The following is a 14,583-nucleotide window of genomic DNA, read 5'->3' as shown; positions in this document are numbered from 1 at the left end:
GTCCAGGTGCTCTCCCTAAGGAGAAAAGATAGCGTTTCTGACCCCCATCCCAGGCCTCTCACTAGCAAAGTTAGAATCCTACCCTACACTGATGAAATGCCCTGAAACAGCTGTCTGTACATGGAGTCTGACTTTGCTTTCAATTCCCAGTCATTGCTACAAGACTTGTATAAAGAGTCTAAGGCTGCATTCCCACGAATGTATATCGGCTTGGTTTTGACGCCGAGCCGATATACATCATCCTCATGTGCAGGGGGGGGAGGTAAGGATGGAAGAGCCAGGAGCAGGAACTGAGCTTCCGCCCCTCTGCACTATTTGCAATGGGGAGAGACAGACCGGGGCGGGGCTAATTCCTGAAACTTAGCCCCGCCCCTGTCCCGCCTCCTTTCATTGCAAATAGTGCAGAGGGGCGGAGAGGAGGCAGAGAGGGGGCGGGAGTTCAGTTCCTGCTCCTGGCTCTTCCATCCTTACCCCCCCCCCCCCCCCCACACGAGGACAGCGTTTATCGGCACGGCATGAAAACCGAGCTGATATACGTTCGTGGGAATGCAGACTAACATTGACTTTAGGTATTGCTGTCTTCCAATAGGTGGCGCTTGGGAGGTATTGTTTCATTTCCCTTAACATTTGGTGTGCTGTTCAGCTTTCTTTATGGACCTGTGATCATTGGATATAATGGTACTGTAATTAAGTATATAGGGTGGTGGAGCTGATGTCTGCCGGTATATGGCCACTGTATGCGCCATTGCAGATTTACTGCTGCATTTGCATTACACACTACAAAGGGGCCTACTGAGACTCTTTCTCCCAAGTACCCACGTAAACCTGGAGCTGGCCATGTTCCTGACATTACACACTGAACACACTGGTAGCTCATTCACAACTGCAAATGTACATTTCATTTTTTTGCTTCTTTCTTTAAAAAAGTAATTAGATGAATACATCTCAGAAGGAAGAGGAAGCCATGAGACAAGCATTACAATGACACCTTACAGTTATTTTCATTAAGGGTTAATAGCTATACACATAATAACCACAAGGTGTCATCACAGTAATATATAACATACAGTCTATGTGAGAAGTAGTATCAGATAGATTTATCTGCCATTGTGCATACAGAGCCAATATCATCAACAGAGATGAAACCCTTTACATTAGTCCCTTCCCCAGTGGGGCGCGCCATTTCATTTTCCTGATTTCAAATACATAGTAAAGTCGATTTCATAAGCAGATAATTAATTTCAGTATGTTTTTTGTAGTGTGAAAGGAAACCCAGGCACATATGAAGGTATAGCCTAGATCAGAGATGACGGACCTTTTAGAGGCCACGTGCCCAAATTGCAACCCCAAACCCACTTATTTATAGCAAAGTGCCAACACATCAGGAGCGGGGCTTATCACAACATATGATTTTACCTCCATTGTTATAAAAAGGACAAGGCCGCTTCAAAATAGACAGCGAGGAACACACTGTCTTTTACCTAGCTGGAGGACAGGACTACCATTGGTGCAGAGGCCACTGTTGGGGTCACTATTACTACTGAGGCCACTATGGGGGGGGGGGGTCATTATTACTACTGAATCCACTATAGGGGACACTATTACTACTGAGGCCACTATGGGGGTCACTATTACTGCTGAGGCCACTATTTGGGTCACTATTACTGCTGAGGCCACTGTGGGGGTCACTATTACCTTTGAGGCCACTGTGGGGGACACTATTACTACTGAGGCTACTATGGGGGACACTATTACCACTGAGGCCACTATGGGGGTCAATATTACCACTAAGGCCACTATGGTGGACACTATTACCACTAAGGCCACTGTGGGGGACACTATTACCATTAAGGCCACTGTGGGGGACACTATAACTACTGAGGCTACAATGGGGGACACTTACTACTGAGGCCACTGTGGGGGGACGCTATTACTACTGAGGCCACTGTGGGGGACACTATTACAACTGAGGCCACTATGGGGGTCACTATTATCACTGAGGCCACTATGGGGGATATTATTACTACTAAGGCCACTATGGGGGGACACTATTACTACTGAGGCTACTATAGGGGACACTATTACTACTGAAGCCACTGTGGGAAACACTATTACTACTGAGGCCACTGTGGGGGACACTTACTACTGAGGCCACTGTGGGGGGACACTATTACTACTGAGGCCACTGTAGGGGGACAATTTTACTACTGAGGCCATTATGGGGGTCACTATTATAACTGAGGCCACTATGGGGGACACTTTTACTACTGGGGCCAGTATAGGGGACACTATTACTACTGAGGCCACTGTGGAGGACACTATTACTACTGAGGCCACTGTGGAGGACACTATTACCACTGAAGCTACTATGGGGGTTACTATTACCACTGAGGCCACTATGGGGGACACTATTACCACTGAAGCTATTATGGGGGTTACTATTACCACTGAGGCCACTATGGGGGTCACTATTACCACTGAGGCCACTGTGGGGGACACTATTACTACTAAGGCCACTATGGGGGGACACTATTACTACTGAGGCCACTGTGGGGGACACTATTACTACTGAGGCCACTATGGGGGGCACTATTACCACTGGGGTCACTATGGGGGACAATTACCACTGAGGCCAATGTAGGGGACACTATTACTACTGAGGCTACTATGGGGGACACTATGGGGGGTCACTATAACTATTGAGGCCACTGCGGGGGACAGTATTACTACTAAGGCCACTATGGAGATCACTGTTACTACTAAGGCCACTGTGGGGGGACACCATTACTACTGAGGCCGTTGTGGGGGACACTATTACTATTGGGGTCAATATAGAGGACATTATTATTACTGAGGCTACTGTGGGGAACACTATTACTGCTGAGACCACTATGGGGGACACTATTGCTACTAAGGTCACTATGGGTGACACTATTACTACTGAGGTCACTATGGGGGACACTATTACTACTGAGGCCACTGTGGGGGACACTATTACTACTGAGGCCACTGTGGGGGTCACTAGTACTACTGAGGCCACTGTGGGGGTCACTAGTACTACCAAGGTCACTCTGCATGTGGCAGCATACCTCAAGCGAACTTGTGGTATGTTTACACATGGCAGAAATACTGCAGAATGTCCGCAATGGAAACTTCCGTGTCAAATTACGCAGCATTTTGACTGGAAACCAGCCGCGTATCTGCAGCTGTTTTCGTACTATGCGGCGCTCCCCTCACTTCTTCCAAAGGCTTCACGTTGGCAGCGCTCTCCGACTTCTGGGTTCCCAGTGGTCTGGTCTGGCGCTGGTCATGTGATGATGCTCAGGTGAGGCTATTACAGGCTGCTGGGTAATGGAAGTTGAGGAGCGTTGGCACTTTGCAATAAATTAGTGGGTTTTGGGTTGCAGTTTGGGCAGTTGGCCTCTAAAAGGTTTGCCATCCCTGATCTGGGCTATACTTTCATATGTGCCTGTGTTTCCTTTCACACTACAAAAAACATACTGAGATTAATTATCTTCTTATGAAATCGCCTTTACTATGGATTTGAAATGGGGAAAATGAAATGGCGCGCCCCACTGGACAAGGGACTAATGTAAAGGGTTTCATCTCTGTTGATGATATTGGCTCTGTATGCACAATGGTAGATAAATCTATCTGATACAACTTCTCAGACATCCTGTATGTTATATATTACTGTGATGACACCTTGTGGTTATTATGTGTATAGCTATTAACCCTATATACAAATAACTATAAGGTGTCATTGTAATGCTTGTCTCATGGCTTCCTTTTCCTTCTGAGATTTACTCCTCTACATACGTAAAAAAAAAGAAGATAAAGGTGTGAATGAGCCACCAGTGTATGTAGTGTATAATGTCTGCAACAGGGACAGTTCTAGATTTATGCAGGCCGAAAGAGTCTCAGTAGCCCCCTTTGCAGTGTGTAATGCATGCGAGGCCCGGGTATAGACACCAGCTCTACACAGGTGTCTATACCCGGGTGTCTACACAGGTGCAGACCATGTATTTGATTACAGTACCGTTATATCTAGAGATCTCAGGTCCATAAAGAAAGCTGAACAGCACTCCAAATGTATGAAGAGTATGGATACACACCTCTTCTGTAGAAATAATCCTGATTACCCAACCATAAAGATCATCAAAAGTAAAAGGCAGCTTCCAGGTTACGGGACAAAAAAAGGTCTTTTTATTCAAATAGAGCAAGTCCTCTTTTCTTCTGTATTGGGCCCAGAGCGTCATGACAACTTCTCCTGGCCATAACTTGTCTCTGTGGGATTTAACACACAGACATCTTTGGCTCCTTGCTTTTCCATCACCCTCCCTAACTTATCTACACCTTTATACAATCTCCCCTTCTATATTATTTTTTAAATTCAACATGCTTCAAATTACAATTGGGGGAGCCCAACTACTGTGCCGGACTCAGCAGCCCAGGCCCCCCCCTGTGACCTATCTCTAGTCACCAAGTAGAGTGGGCCTACCCCAGGCTCAGTGGGCCCCTGGCATCTGCCTGGGTTTGCCAGGTGCTGACATTGGGCCTGGTCAGGAATAGAGTTGGAAGTAAAAAGAAATAAAAATTCCAACAAAGTCTTTTATCATACAAGTAATATGAGCAGCGTGGGTTAAATGATATGTTAATTTTTTTTATAGTATTCTTAAATACAAGGACACATTTTTAAAGTAAGGTCCATTTTGAGATTGCCACCAATGGAAACTGGCAAGCATAACAATGAATGCTCAATAGCATTACACGGCAAAGGAGCAAGCTGTTGGCCATGTGGTTACAGTCAGATTTCTGCTGTAAAGTATATATCTAAATGCTGTTAACTGCAGCAAGCTGAAGTTGGCAGAAGGGTAGCTCGAGCGGTTACACCAATTCTAATTGTGTTACGATGGTGGCTACTCTGCCTGGCGATTGTGGCTCGTGCCGCAGGTAGATTGCAATAGGGCCCTTGCTGGGGTCATCTGTAGTTAGTGTAGGTTCGATGTGACGCCAGTGCCATTTAGTGTTATGCCTCGATAATATAAAAAGTCTAGTTCCAAGTGCTTGAGTGATACCAACTTACTTCCACATTGGAAAACAAGTTACAGTCCAACAGACAGTAACTAATGGCATATTTTTCTTAGTTCTCTACCGGAGACAGAAACGGGGTGGCCAGGCTAAGTTATCTTGCGGCTGGACTATGAGGTTACTGGTGGAGGAATGGAGGGAGTAGTACAGACTCTTTTGTAAACACTCTGGCTCTTGACTGAATGGGGACAGGTTAAACTTATGATTGCGTTGGCTGAATTCTTTCCCACTGACAAGCTGACCTTCCCTGGCAATAATCCCTCAGGGCAGGGTTGCAGACGACTGAAGAAAACTTCCCCTTTTGTCCCGCTGTTCTCCCCTCCTGCTGACTACACGACTAGACTTCCTCCAAGGCTTGTTCCCAGGCTTAGGCCAGGCATTCTCCAGGCCTGGGCCAACATAGTCTCCTGGCTCCCCTCTCCACTAACTTCTGGAGAGACTGGTCAAGAACCCCCTAAACCCACCCCTGAGCTGTCTCTTATACCATCCCCACTAACCAATCCTGGGTCAAGGGGAAATCTCTCTACCCAATCCCAGCCCAGGCTAGGCTGTGATTGACAGAGAGGGTTAGAGTGAAATCTGCAAAGTCATGCAGAGACAGACATTAACTGTTTAGTGACCAGACATGACCAATACACAAAGACAAGTGTTAGTACACATACCTTAAGACATAGACAAACATATACACATCACATGAGGTAGCTAGTCAAGTGCTGTGGAGCCCCAACTCTGGGCCTCTACACAGCTCTGACAAGATGGCTGCCCCCATAGTCATCTACAGACAATAGACTAAAAAAAAAATCTATAATCAAAAAATATAAACAGATTAGAAAAAGTTTAACTATCTGGGTTTAATTAGTAAAAACAAATATAGATGACATACTTCCCCTTAGGCTGGATTCACACGAACGTATATCGGCTTGGTTTTCACTCCGAGCAAATATATGTCGTCCTCATATGCAGGGCGGAAAGGATGGAAGAGCCAGGAGCAGGAACTGAGCTCCCGCCCCTCTGCACTATTTGCAATGGAGAGAGGCGGGACGGGGTGGGGCTAATTCTCGGAACTTGGCCCCGCCCCGTCCCACCTCCTTTCATTGCAAATAGTACAGAGGGGCAGAGATGAGGTAGAGAGGGGGCGGGAGCTCAGTTCCTGCTCCTGGCTCTTCCATCCTCCCCCCACCCCTGCAGATGAGGACGACGTATATCGGCTCGGCGTGAAACCCGAGCCGATATACGTTCGTGTGAATCCAGCCTTAGGCCCAATGTCCACGGGCAGATTTGAATTGCGGAATCCGTGTGGGACACCTGATCCGCAGTTCAAGCCGCCCATAGAGAAACAGCTGAATTAAAGCATGCAGATTTGATTTGCTGACTTTTTGGTCCAGAAAACAAATTACAGCATGTTCTATTTCAGTGCGGTTCCCGCATGGACAGCTTTCATTGAAGCCAATGAAAGCTGTCCAGCCCATCCACAGTACAGATGACCCAGAAGAAGTGGACACCGCTGCCTGCATGCACAGGTAAGCAGGGTCTCCAGCTGCGGTCATGAGGAGGATTCCGCACACGGAATCCGACCCGCCTGTGTACATGAGTCCTTAAGTAGACAAGAATACAAACCTCCTCTTATGTCCTAATCCCCCGCTCCCCACCCTTTCCCTAACCTGGAGGACATAACCTCCAGCCTAAGATTACGCATCACATGCTTGTATTCTACTTTCAAACTTCTCTTCATCATAGTCTGTAATTACAGATCAAGAGCTACAGCAATGTCCTCCACTATAAATACGTCCCTCTTCTGTGCAATTTACTGTCAGACGTGGGAGATATAATTTAACTAAGCACATAGGTAATGGTAGGTTCGGAACCAAATGACTGAGTAAATTGTACAAAAAATAATGACGTCCGCTACGGAAAGGGAAGATGGTGAATATTAGACTATTGCTCTTGGGGACAGCAGTTGTTCATGGGTGGAGTGACCTTCTAATTTAAAGCGGTTTTCCAACTACTTAAAATTGCTTCACAACGACTCTGTCCTTCCTGGTTGCTGCTGACTAGGACATGTGACTGCTACAGCCAATCACTGGCCACAGCAGTGACCTTCTATAGACATTGATTGGCTGCAGCAGTCACATGTTCTGGTCAGCGGCAACCAGGAAGGACAGAGTGATTGTGAAGCAATTTTAAGTAGTGGAAAGACCCCTTTAAGGGAAGGGAAAACAGCGGTGCACCCTACGTTACTTTGTTTAAGGCCTCATGTCCACGGCACATGCGGGTTTCCACAGAGGAAGACCTGTGAGTCAGCGAAGAAATTATTTTTAAATGCTTGCCAGCGATCACAATTTTTTTTCCACACAGATGCACTGCGGATCGTATACGCGGGGAAAAAAAAAAAATTCGCAATCTGCCCCCCCTCCTTTCTGCTTAGTCTCCAAGCAATCACAGAGGTATCAGCCTACAAATCCGTAACGTATCTGCAATTGAATTGTGGATCGCTCACTTTTATAGAGACCAGTGGAGCCCATCAGCGCGGAATCCACGGTAAGGCCTTAGTCAGACGGGCGTTTTTTCGTGCGATTTGCGGATCGCATGACGGATGCGCATCCGCAAATCGCGTGACCGGTGCCCAAAAATCGCCCGAAAATCTGCTCCTAGCCGCGTTTCATTAGAAACGGGCAGGAGCTGTCCAGCGCATTGCATTCAATGGAGCGGCAATACAGCCCGCTCCATTGAAAGCAATGCACTGCGGGCGAGTGAGGGATGAATTGTCGGGAAGGGCTTAAATATAAGCCCTTCCGTGCGGCCGTACTGCAGTGGGTGTGAAGAGGGTGTGAGTCAGACCTGCCCCCTGATTGGCTCAGGTCTGACTCACACCCCCTTCACACCCACTGCAGGCCGGCCGCGCTGAACTCCGGCTGCTGGGAGCAGGTGAGTATGTATATATTTTTTATTTTAACACTTTTCGGATGAATTGCAGGGAAGGGCTTATATATTTAAGCCCTTCCCGACAATTCATCCTGCGCTCGCCGGCAGCCCATTGCTTTCAATGGAGCCGGCTGTATTGCCGGCTCCATTGAATTCAATGGGCAAACATCGTTCTTCTCTGTCACAGCTGTTACAGCTGTGGCAGAGAAGAATGATTTGTCTTCTATATGTTCTCAATGGGGTCGGCGCTGCTGCCGCCGGCCCCATTGAGCGCATATAGAGAAGAGAACAGGAATCGCAGATCACAGATAGGTGCGATCTGCGATTTCTGTTCTGTAATTTATCGGACGAGCGCATAAAAAGCGCTCATGTGTCCGATACCATTGCAAAGCAATGGTTTTATAAAATCGCCGGACGCATGCACATGCGCAAATCACGGCAAAAAACGCCCGTCTAAGGCCTAAAATGGAGCATGCTGCGATTTCTTTTCCACACAAAACAAATCCGCATGTGTGCACGGAGATGCGGACACTCCATGCTTTCCTACGGGCAGCTTAAACTGCGGATCTGCCATGCGGTTGCCAAACGCAGATTTCGCAAAACAAATCCACCCGTGGACATGAGGCCTTAGGCAACGCAGTTTTCAGACTGCAGGTATGTTTTCGGTCTTACTGCCTTGCAATTCTCAGTAAGACTTATTACATGCACTGGAACCATATTATTAACCCTTTCCAATCCAATTTTTGATTCCGGTTTTTCCAAAAGACTTTCACTTTTTGCTGTTATACTGCGGTGCCATCTGCTGGCTAAAGCCAGTATGTGTCAGCGAGAGAGGCTCCGACAGTGGAGTGGCTAGCAATAGACGGTAAGAATACTCTGTCGGACATCTTCTGACATTGGAGCTGTACAAGCTTCAATCAGAATGTAGGAAGACGTCAGACACTGGATTGAAAAGGATAAATACCATGGTTTACCACCCGGTGGTGGGCCCTACACCGTAGGGCCCTTTTACACTGAAGGATTATCGCTTTGATTGTTGCTGGATGTGTGAAAGCACAAGAGTGATTATCGCTGGGTCGGTTGTGGGGCACTTAAGCTCTCAGCAATCATCCTGGTGAAAGAACCCAAAATCTATGATTGGCGTGGATTCCAGCAACTGGATTTCCAATGATCAGACCTCTGGTATGAAGTCCTGTATATGGGAGGTTTAATTCAGCTTTTTTTTTTTTTTCCTGAGCTAGTCATTTAGCGCCACCCATCTAGGAGAGACATCTTTAGTTTCTTCCTTTCTGGCCACTCTCACACAAGCGTTTTTACAAACGCTGCATCTTTCAGCATTTTTGTGAGTGTTTGCCTGCGTGTTTAGTGCATATTTTGTGCAGTTATAACGCAGGCAAAGTAAGCTGATGATGTAAAAACCCACCTGTGTGAGAAACACCTGAGGGTGGTTTCACAAGGGCGAGAAAAATCACGTGATTTTCGCCTGATGCGAGAGTCAGTGAAAAAGCAGATTATGAAACCAATGATTTTCAATGGTTTCCTTCCCATCTGAGATGTTTTCATTCATGTGATATTGAGAGAACCAAAAAAAAAATCCAGCATACTCTATCTTTCTGTGATGTTTCCCAATAGAAGCTTCTTTTTATCACATCGCACAAAACATGCGTTTTATATAAAGATATTTTGATAATTTTCTGTATCAATGTTATGTAATAGATATTTCCAATAAAAAAAGTATTGGTAATCTATTGTGTATGATGTAATAATCTGTACATACCAAGGAATTACCATCCTGCATGTGACTGCCAACAGTTTCTAAAGCATATGAAACAGCTGTTCCCGTGTCGCTCCTCTCCACGCCCTCCGTTAATATAGCCCTTAAATAACGTCAGCAAGAAAATGATATAAGCATGTAAGTGTTTACACACATCTCTACGCGAGGGAAGAGTGAAGTCTGCAGGGAACTAAACACACTCCCTAGGGGTCATCATGAGACACAAGTCACGCTGAAGACGTGGCCATAAAATAGCAGCAGAAAATATTTGCCTAAAACATCTATGTTTAATTAGTTCTTGTCCGTGATGACAGTGCACATATGCAGGGATCTACCATTAGGTCTTCCAAGAGAGCCCTTTAACCCTTTCCAATGCAATTTGTATCCTGGTTTTCCTAGGGGGCTTACTCTTTTTCTGCATCATAATGTCTTCAGAGGTCAGACAGTGTATTGGAAAAGGTTAATCCCTTGCCGACGCAGACAGTTGGGGTCTTCAGGTTATTTCAATTTTTCATAACTTACCGTATATACTCGAGTATAATTCGACTTTTTCAGCACAAGAAAATGTGCTGCAAAAAACCCCCTCGGCTTATACTCAAGTGAGGTTAAAAAAAAAAAAAAAAAAAAAGCAACTCAATACTCACTTATTAGCCAACTGCTGCAGAGATTTAGGGAGCAAATGGAAGGAAAAAACAGCAATCCACTATAAGGCTGGATTCACATGAACGTATATCGGCTCGGTTTTCACGCCTAACCGATATACGTCGTATCTCTCTGCAGGGGGGGGGAGGCTGGAAGAGCCAGGAGCAGGAACTGAGCTCCCGCCCCCTCTCTGCCTCCTCTCCACCCCCTCTCCACCCCTCTGCACTATTTGCAATGGGGAGAGGTGGGACGGGGGCGGGGCTCAGAACTTAGCCCCACCCCATCCCACCTCTTTTCATTGCAAGTAGTGCAGAGGGGCGGAGAGGGGGTGGAGAGGAGACAGAGAGGGGGCGGGAGCTCAGTTCCTGCTCCTGGCTCTTCCATCCTCCCCCTTCCCCTGCAGAAGGGGACGACGTATATCGGCTCAGCGTGAAAACCGAGCCGATATACGTTCGTGTGAATCCAGCCTAAGGCTGGATTCACATGGGCGTATATCGGCCGGGTTTTCATGGCTGGCCGATATATGCTGTCCCTCTGATGCATTGGTTTACAATGCATCAGTGCACATGGGCGTATTTCCATGGCGTAAAAGCGCCCGGCCTGCCAAGATAGTGTATTTCGGCCGGGCGCTTTTGCATCGGCTGCATAGTCTCCTATGGGAGTCCATGACAGCTGCCGGAGAAGAGAGGGAGTTTAGAACCGTGACTGCTAAACTTCCACCCCCTCCCAGTGCTGGCTGCAACAAAGGGCGGAGAAGGGGCAAGAGCTTAGCACACTAGCTCCCGCCCCGTTTCTCCTCCTCTCCTTGCAGAGAGTCGGTGAGGGAGGGAGACCAGTTTAGCGAAGCTAAACTGTCTCCCCCCACACAACGGCATTGCGGGCTCGGCGTATATGCGCCGAGCTCAGGCCATCTGAACAGGCGCACAAACGTTAGCTTTTTGCGCCTATTCACGTGTTTTTATGGCGCCGGCTGGCACATGTAAAAGACACCAACAGCCGTGTGAATAAGCCCTAAAACACGTTAAATCGACTTTTCACTGTAATCACAGACCTGCAACCAAATCTAAATAGGGTGCTTTAACCCCTTCCCAACATCTGTTGTTGTATTGCTTTTTAATAATACAGCAGAAAAGGGGCTTGTTCTAAATTTTAAAATATTTTTTAACATTACCTTAAACTTTTTTAGCAATCTTTTTTTCATCTGCTAAGGGACTTGATCATGCAATTACTTGTATAATACACTGCAGTGTCAGTATTGTAGTATATTATGCCTGTCATATGTGCCAAGATGGCCTACTGTTGGTTGCTTTAACAATCTAGTCATTCCTGAGGTGTGGACAAGTTTTCCTGGATAAGTGAAAAGTTAGAGTCTAAACGGCTGAGGAAGACCCTGAATGATCACTGCTCTTGCCAGTTGGATATCTACAGAGAACATCACCTCTGGATACGGGAGGTCCCCCTTGGGACTGAAGACTGCTGATTAAGAAACTATCATTTTGGTAAGCCCAGGAGACAGTCCATGAGTTGGCCTATTTTAAAGCACAGGAGCAATAGGGATGGCTGTTAATGCTTAATTTCCCAACAGTCATCCTAAGTTTAGCTTTGAGAAAGGTCAGACTGTGTGATTGTAGGAAATCTACAAGAAAGCTGGGTGCTATTGTTTCCAGACAGACTTCTAAACTGGGTAGTAAAAAAAAAAAATAACACCCAAGGACAATACCAGACTGCATTTATTGTTGCTTACTGTTGTAACAGGAAAGGTGAATTGTTGGCTAAAGAAACGGTGACAGAGTAGGTCAACATATACTGTCCTGTATACTTCCTAGGTTTGTTATTTTAGTCTCTGTTGCACATTAATTGCTATCAGCAGGATGCATACGCGACTGGTCATTAGTCCTTATACAAAATAACTGCTAATGTGGTCTCTCCTTTTCCTCATTAACTAAAAACTGATCTTGCTGGTCTAGAGTTCCGCTCAAGAAAGGGTTTATGGCAGGGATAGTTGTACTGGAAAGGCCATTCTAGTCACTAACAGAAGGCTGAGCATGTAGGGACAGGCTTTATGGAATTTTCCATGCAAATTGAATAGAGTTGAAAAACCAGTACTACATATAATATATGTGGAACCAAAGCATGCTAACCATTTGTATGCTAATGATCTGACCAGGACCTTTCCATATAACTTACCCAAATGCATAATTAGGAGGGAGTGCAGAATTTTTTTAAATTGAGGATGTTTAAAAGGACAGAACTATAATTTGTGCTTGATGTAGCTTTCATTCATTCTCATCTTGACTACGATTTGGACACAAGCGCACATCACGGATTTTGGTGTGAGTTCTTACCACAACATTCACTCATTGCAATAAGTAAATTCCAAAAGTAAAAGCCACTGCATGCCCCCATTTTCCTGCGGTGTGCGCACAGACAGCTTCCATTGAAGTCACTGGAAGACATCTGACCCTGTAGCCCATCCAAAATGGATATTGCGAACGGGCTGCAGATTCCGGGGAAAAAGCAGGAGTTTTTCTTTTTTCCCTTAATAAAATATAAAGTGCTGCGCGTGTCCGCGACCATCCACGGTACGGAAAAGACAAAACGACAGGTATGCAGGGTCGCCAGGCCGCGGTCAGAGCTGGAATCCGCTGTGGTAACTTGCGTACGGAATCTGGCTCTGCCGTATGCAGACGCCCTTACTTATCACAGCTTTCGCTGGAAACATCCTTTGGATAAACCATCTTGGACCCACAGACTGCAGCTGACATGACATGTGTGAAGTGTGATATCAGATTTAACCCTCTCCAATCCACTGTCTGATATCTAGACATTATGATTTAAGGCTGTACAGCTCTGATGTTGGAAGACGGCCATCAGGGTTCTCTTACTGTATATTGCCAGCCTCTCTGCTGTCAGAGCCTATGCAATGTGTCACCTCATGCAGTACTGGCTTTAGTCAGCAGATAGCGCCGTTGTATAACAGCAGAAAAAGAGTAAACCCCCCTAGGAAAACCAGAATACAAATTGGATTGGAAAGGGTTAATCATGTTTACTAGATGTATAGGATAGACACTTGTCTAACAACTAGAACGCCAGAGACACAGGTGTGGGGGCACACCCTCTAAAATCTGCCCAAAAGAGAAAGACTTCTGTACCTTCTAGGTTTTGTTTCTCTTGCGCAAGAACCTCACGCGATTATGCAGACAGTTAGCACATACTATAAACTTATTCTATAAATACTTACCGTATATAAATAACTACCAATATTTACTGTTCAAGAAGGTGACACGTAAGAGTGTAATAAGTAGGTATCAAGTTCATTTAATATACTTATGTAACATAATTAAGGTTGATAATTACTTCAATTGTTAGTAATTATAGCAGATCCTCCGCCTACACCTACCAGCCGTGCTGCACAAGGCGGCAACAGAACCCGCAAGGAGGAGGCCTGGCACCGTGCTCGAGGAAGCTTATAATAAACAGTGCTCATGGTATAAAGCTTGTCAACAATCATAGTAGTATCAGTCAAATTATTACGGTATTTTGTGCATTTGCATAAACAGACTTTTCTCGTTTTGCTCAGCAACTAGTCTAAAACAGACATTAGTTTTGAGTTTAATCCTCTTCTCATTGACTGCAAAGTAGCCATTATTCTGCACCTAGGAGGTAGTTGTGAAAAAAAATAAAATAAATAAAAAACATTTCCTTCGGCCCTCAATGAAATTGATTCAGCTAACATCAGTATTTGTGCAAAAATTAAAGACAAGAATAAAGCCACCAAACAGATCCCTGTCTATTTGAATCCACCCCTGACATGTCCTAAAGGAGTTTTCTAGGACTAAAATATTGATGTCCTATCCACAGGATTGCTCATAAGCATCAGATTGGCAAGTATCGGCTGCCCAGGCCTCCTGCCAGTCAGCTGTTTAAAGAGGCTGTGATGCTCGGGTGTGCTCCGTGCCCTCTACAGGGCAGCAATGTCATTCTCATTTATCACATGGGATTGATATCAGACATAGCCACTATGAAGTGAGCCACTATGAAGTGACCCAAGCTGTGCCTGGTATGTAGTGAAAAGTCTGCAGCACTTGCTCAAGCACTGCGGTCCCTTTGAGCAGTTGACCAATGGGGCTTCCAAGTGGTAGACCCCACCGATC

The 14,583-nt window shown here is 45.8% G+C and overlaps 1 protein-coding gene across 1 annotated transcript in view; it reads right to left on the bottom strand.

The window, feature by feature from the left end:
• The window catches only part of S100Z (S100 calcium binding protein Z), a 38,858-nt gene extending 28,981 nt beyond the window's left edge, over window positions 1-9,877 (bottom strand). Inside the window, exon 1 of the mRNA XM_066601883.1 lies at window positions 9,791-9,877. Coding sequence (XP_066457980.1) covers window positions 9,791-9,811 — 21 coding nt within the window. The 5' untranslated portion in view covers window positions 9,812-9,877. The remainder of the gene's footprint in view (window positions 1-9,790) is intronic.
• Window positions 9,878-14,583: the final 4,706 nt, after the last annotated feature.

Source organism: Eleutherodactylus coqui, chromosome 5 (genome assembly GCF_035609145.1).
Source record: "Eleutherodactylus coqui strain aEleCoq1 chromosome 5, aEleCoq1.hap1, whole genome shotgun sequence".
NCBI lineage: Eukaryota > Metazoa > Chordata > Amphibia > Anura > Eleutherodactylidae > Eleutherodactylus > Eleutherodactylus coqui.
Note: the sequence above shows the minus strand (reverse complement) of the source record. Positions and strands in the feature narration are given on the sequence as shown.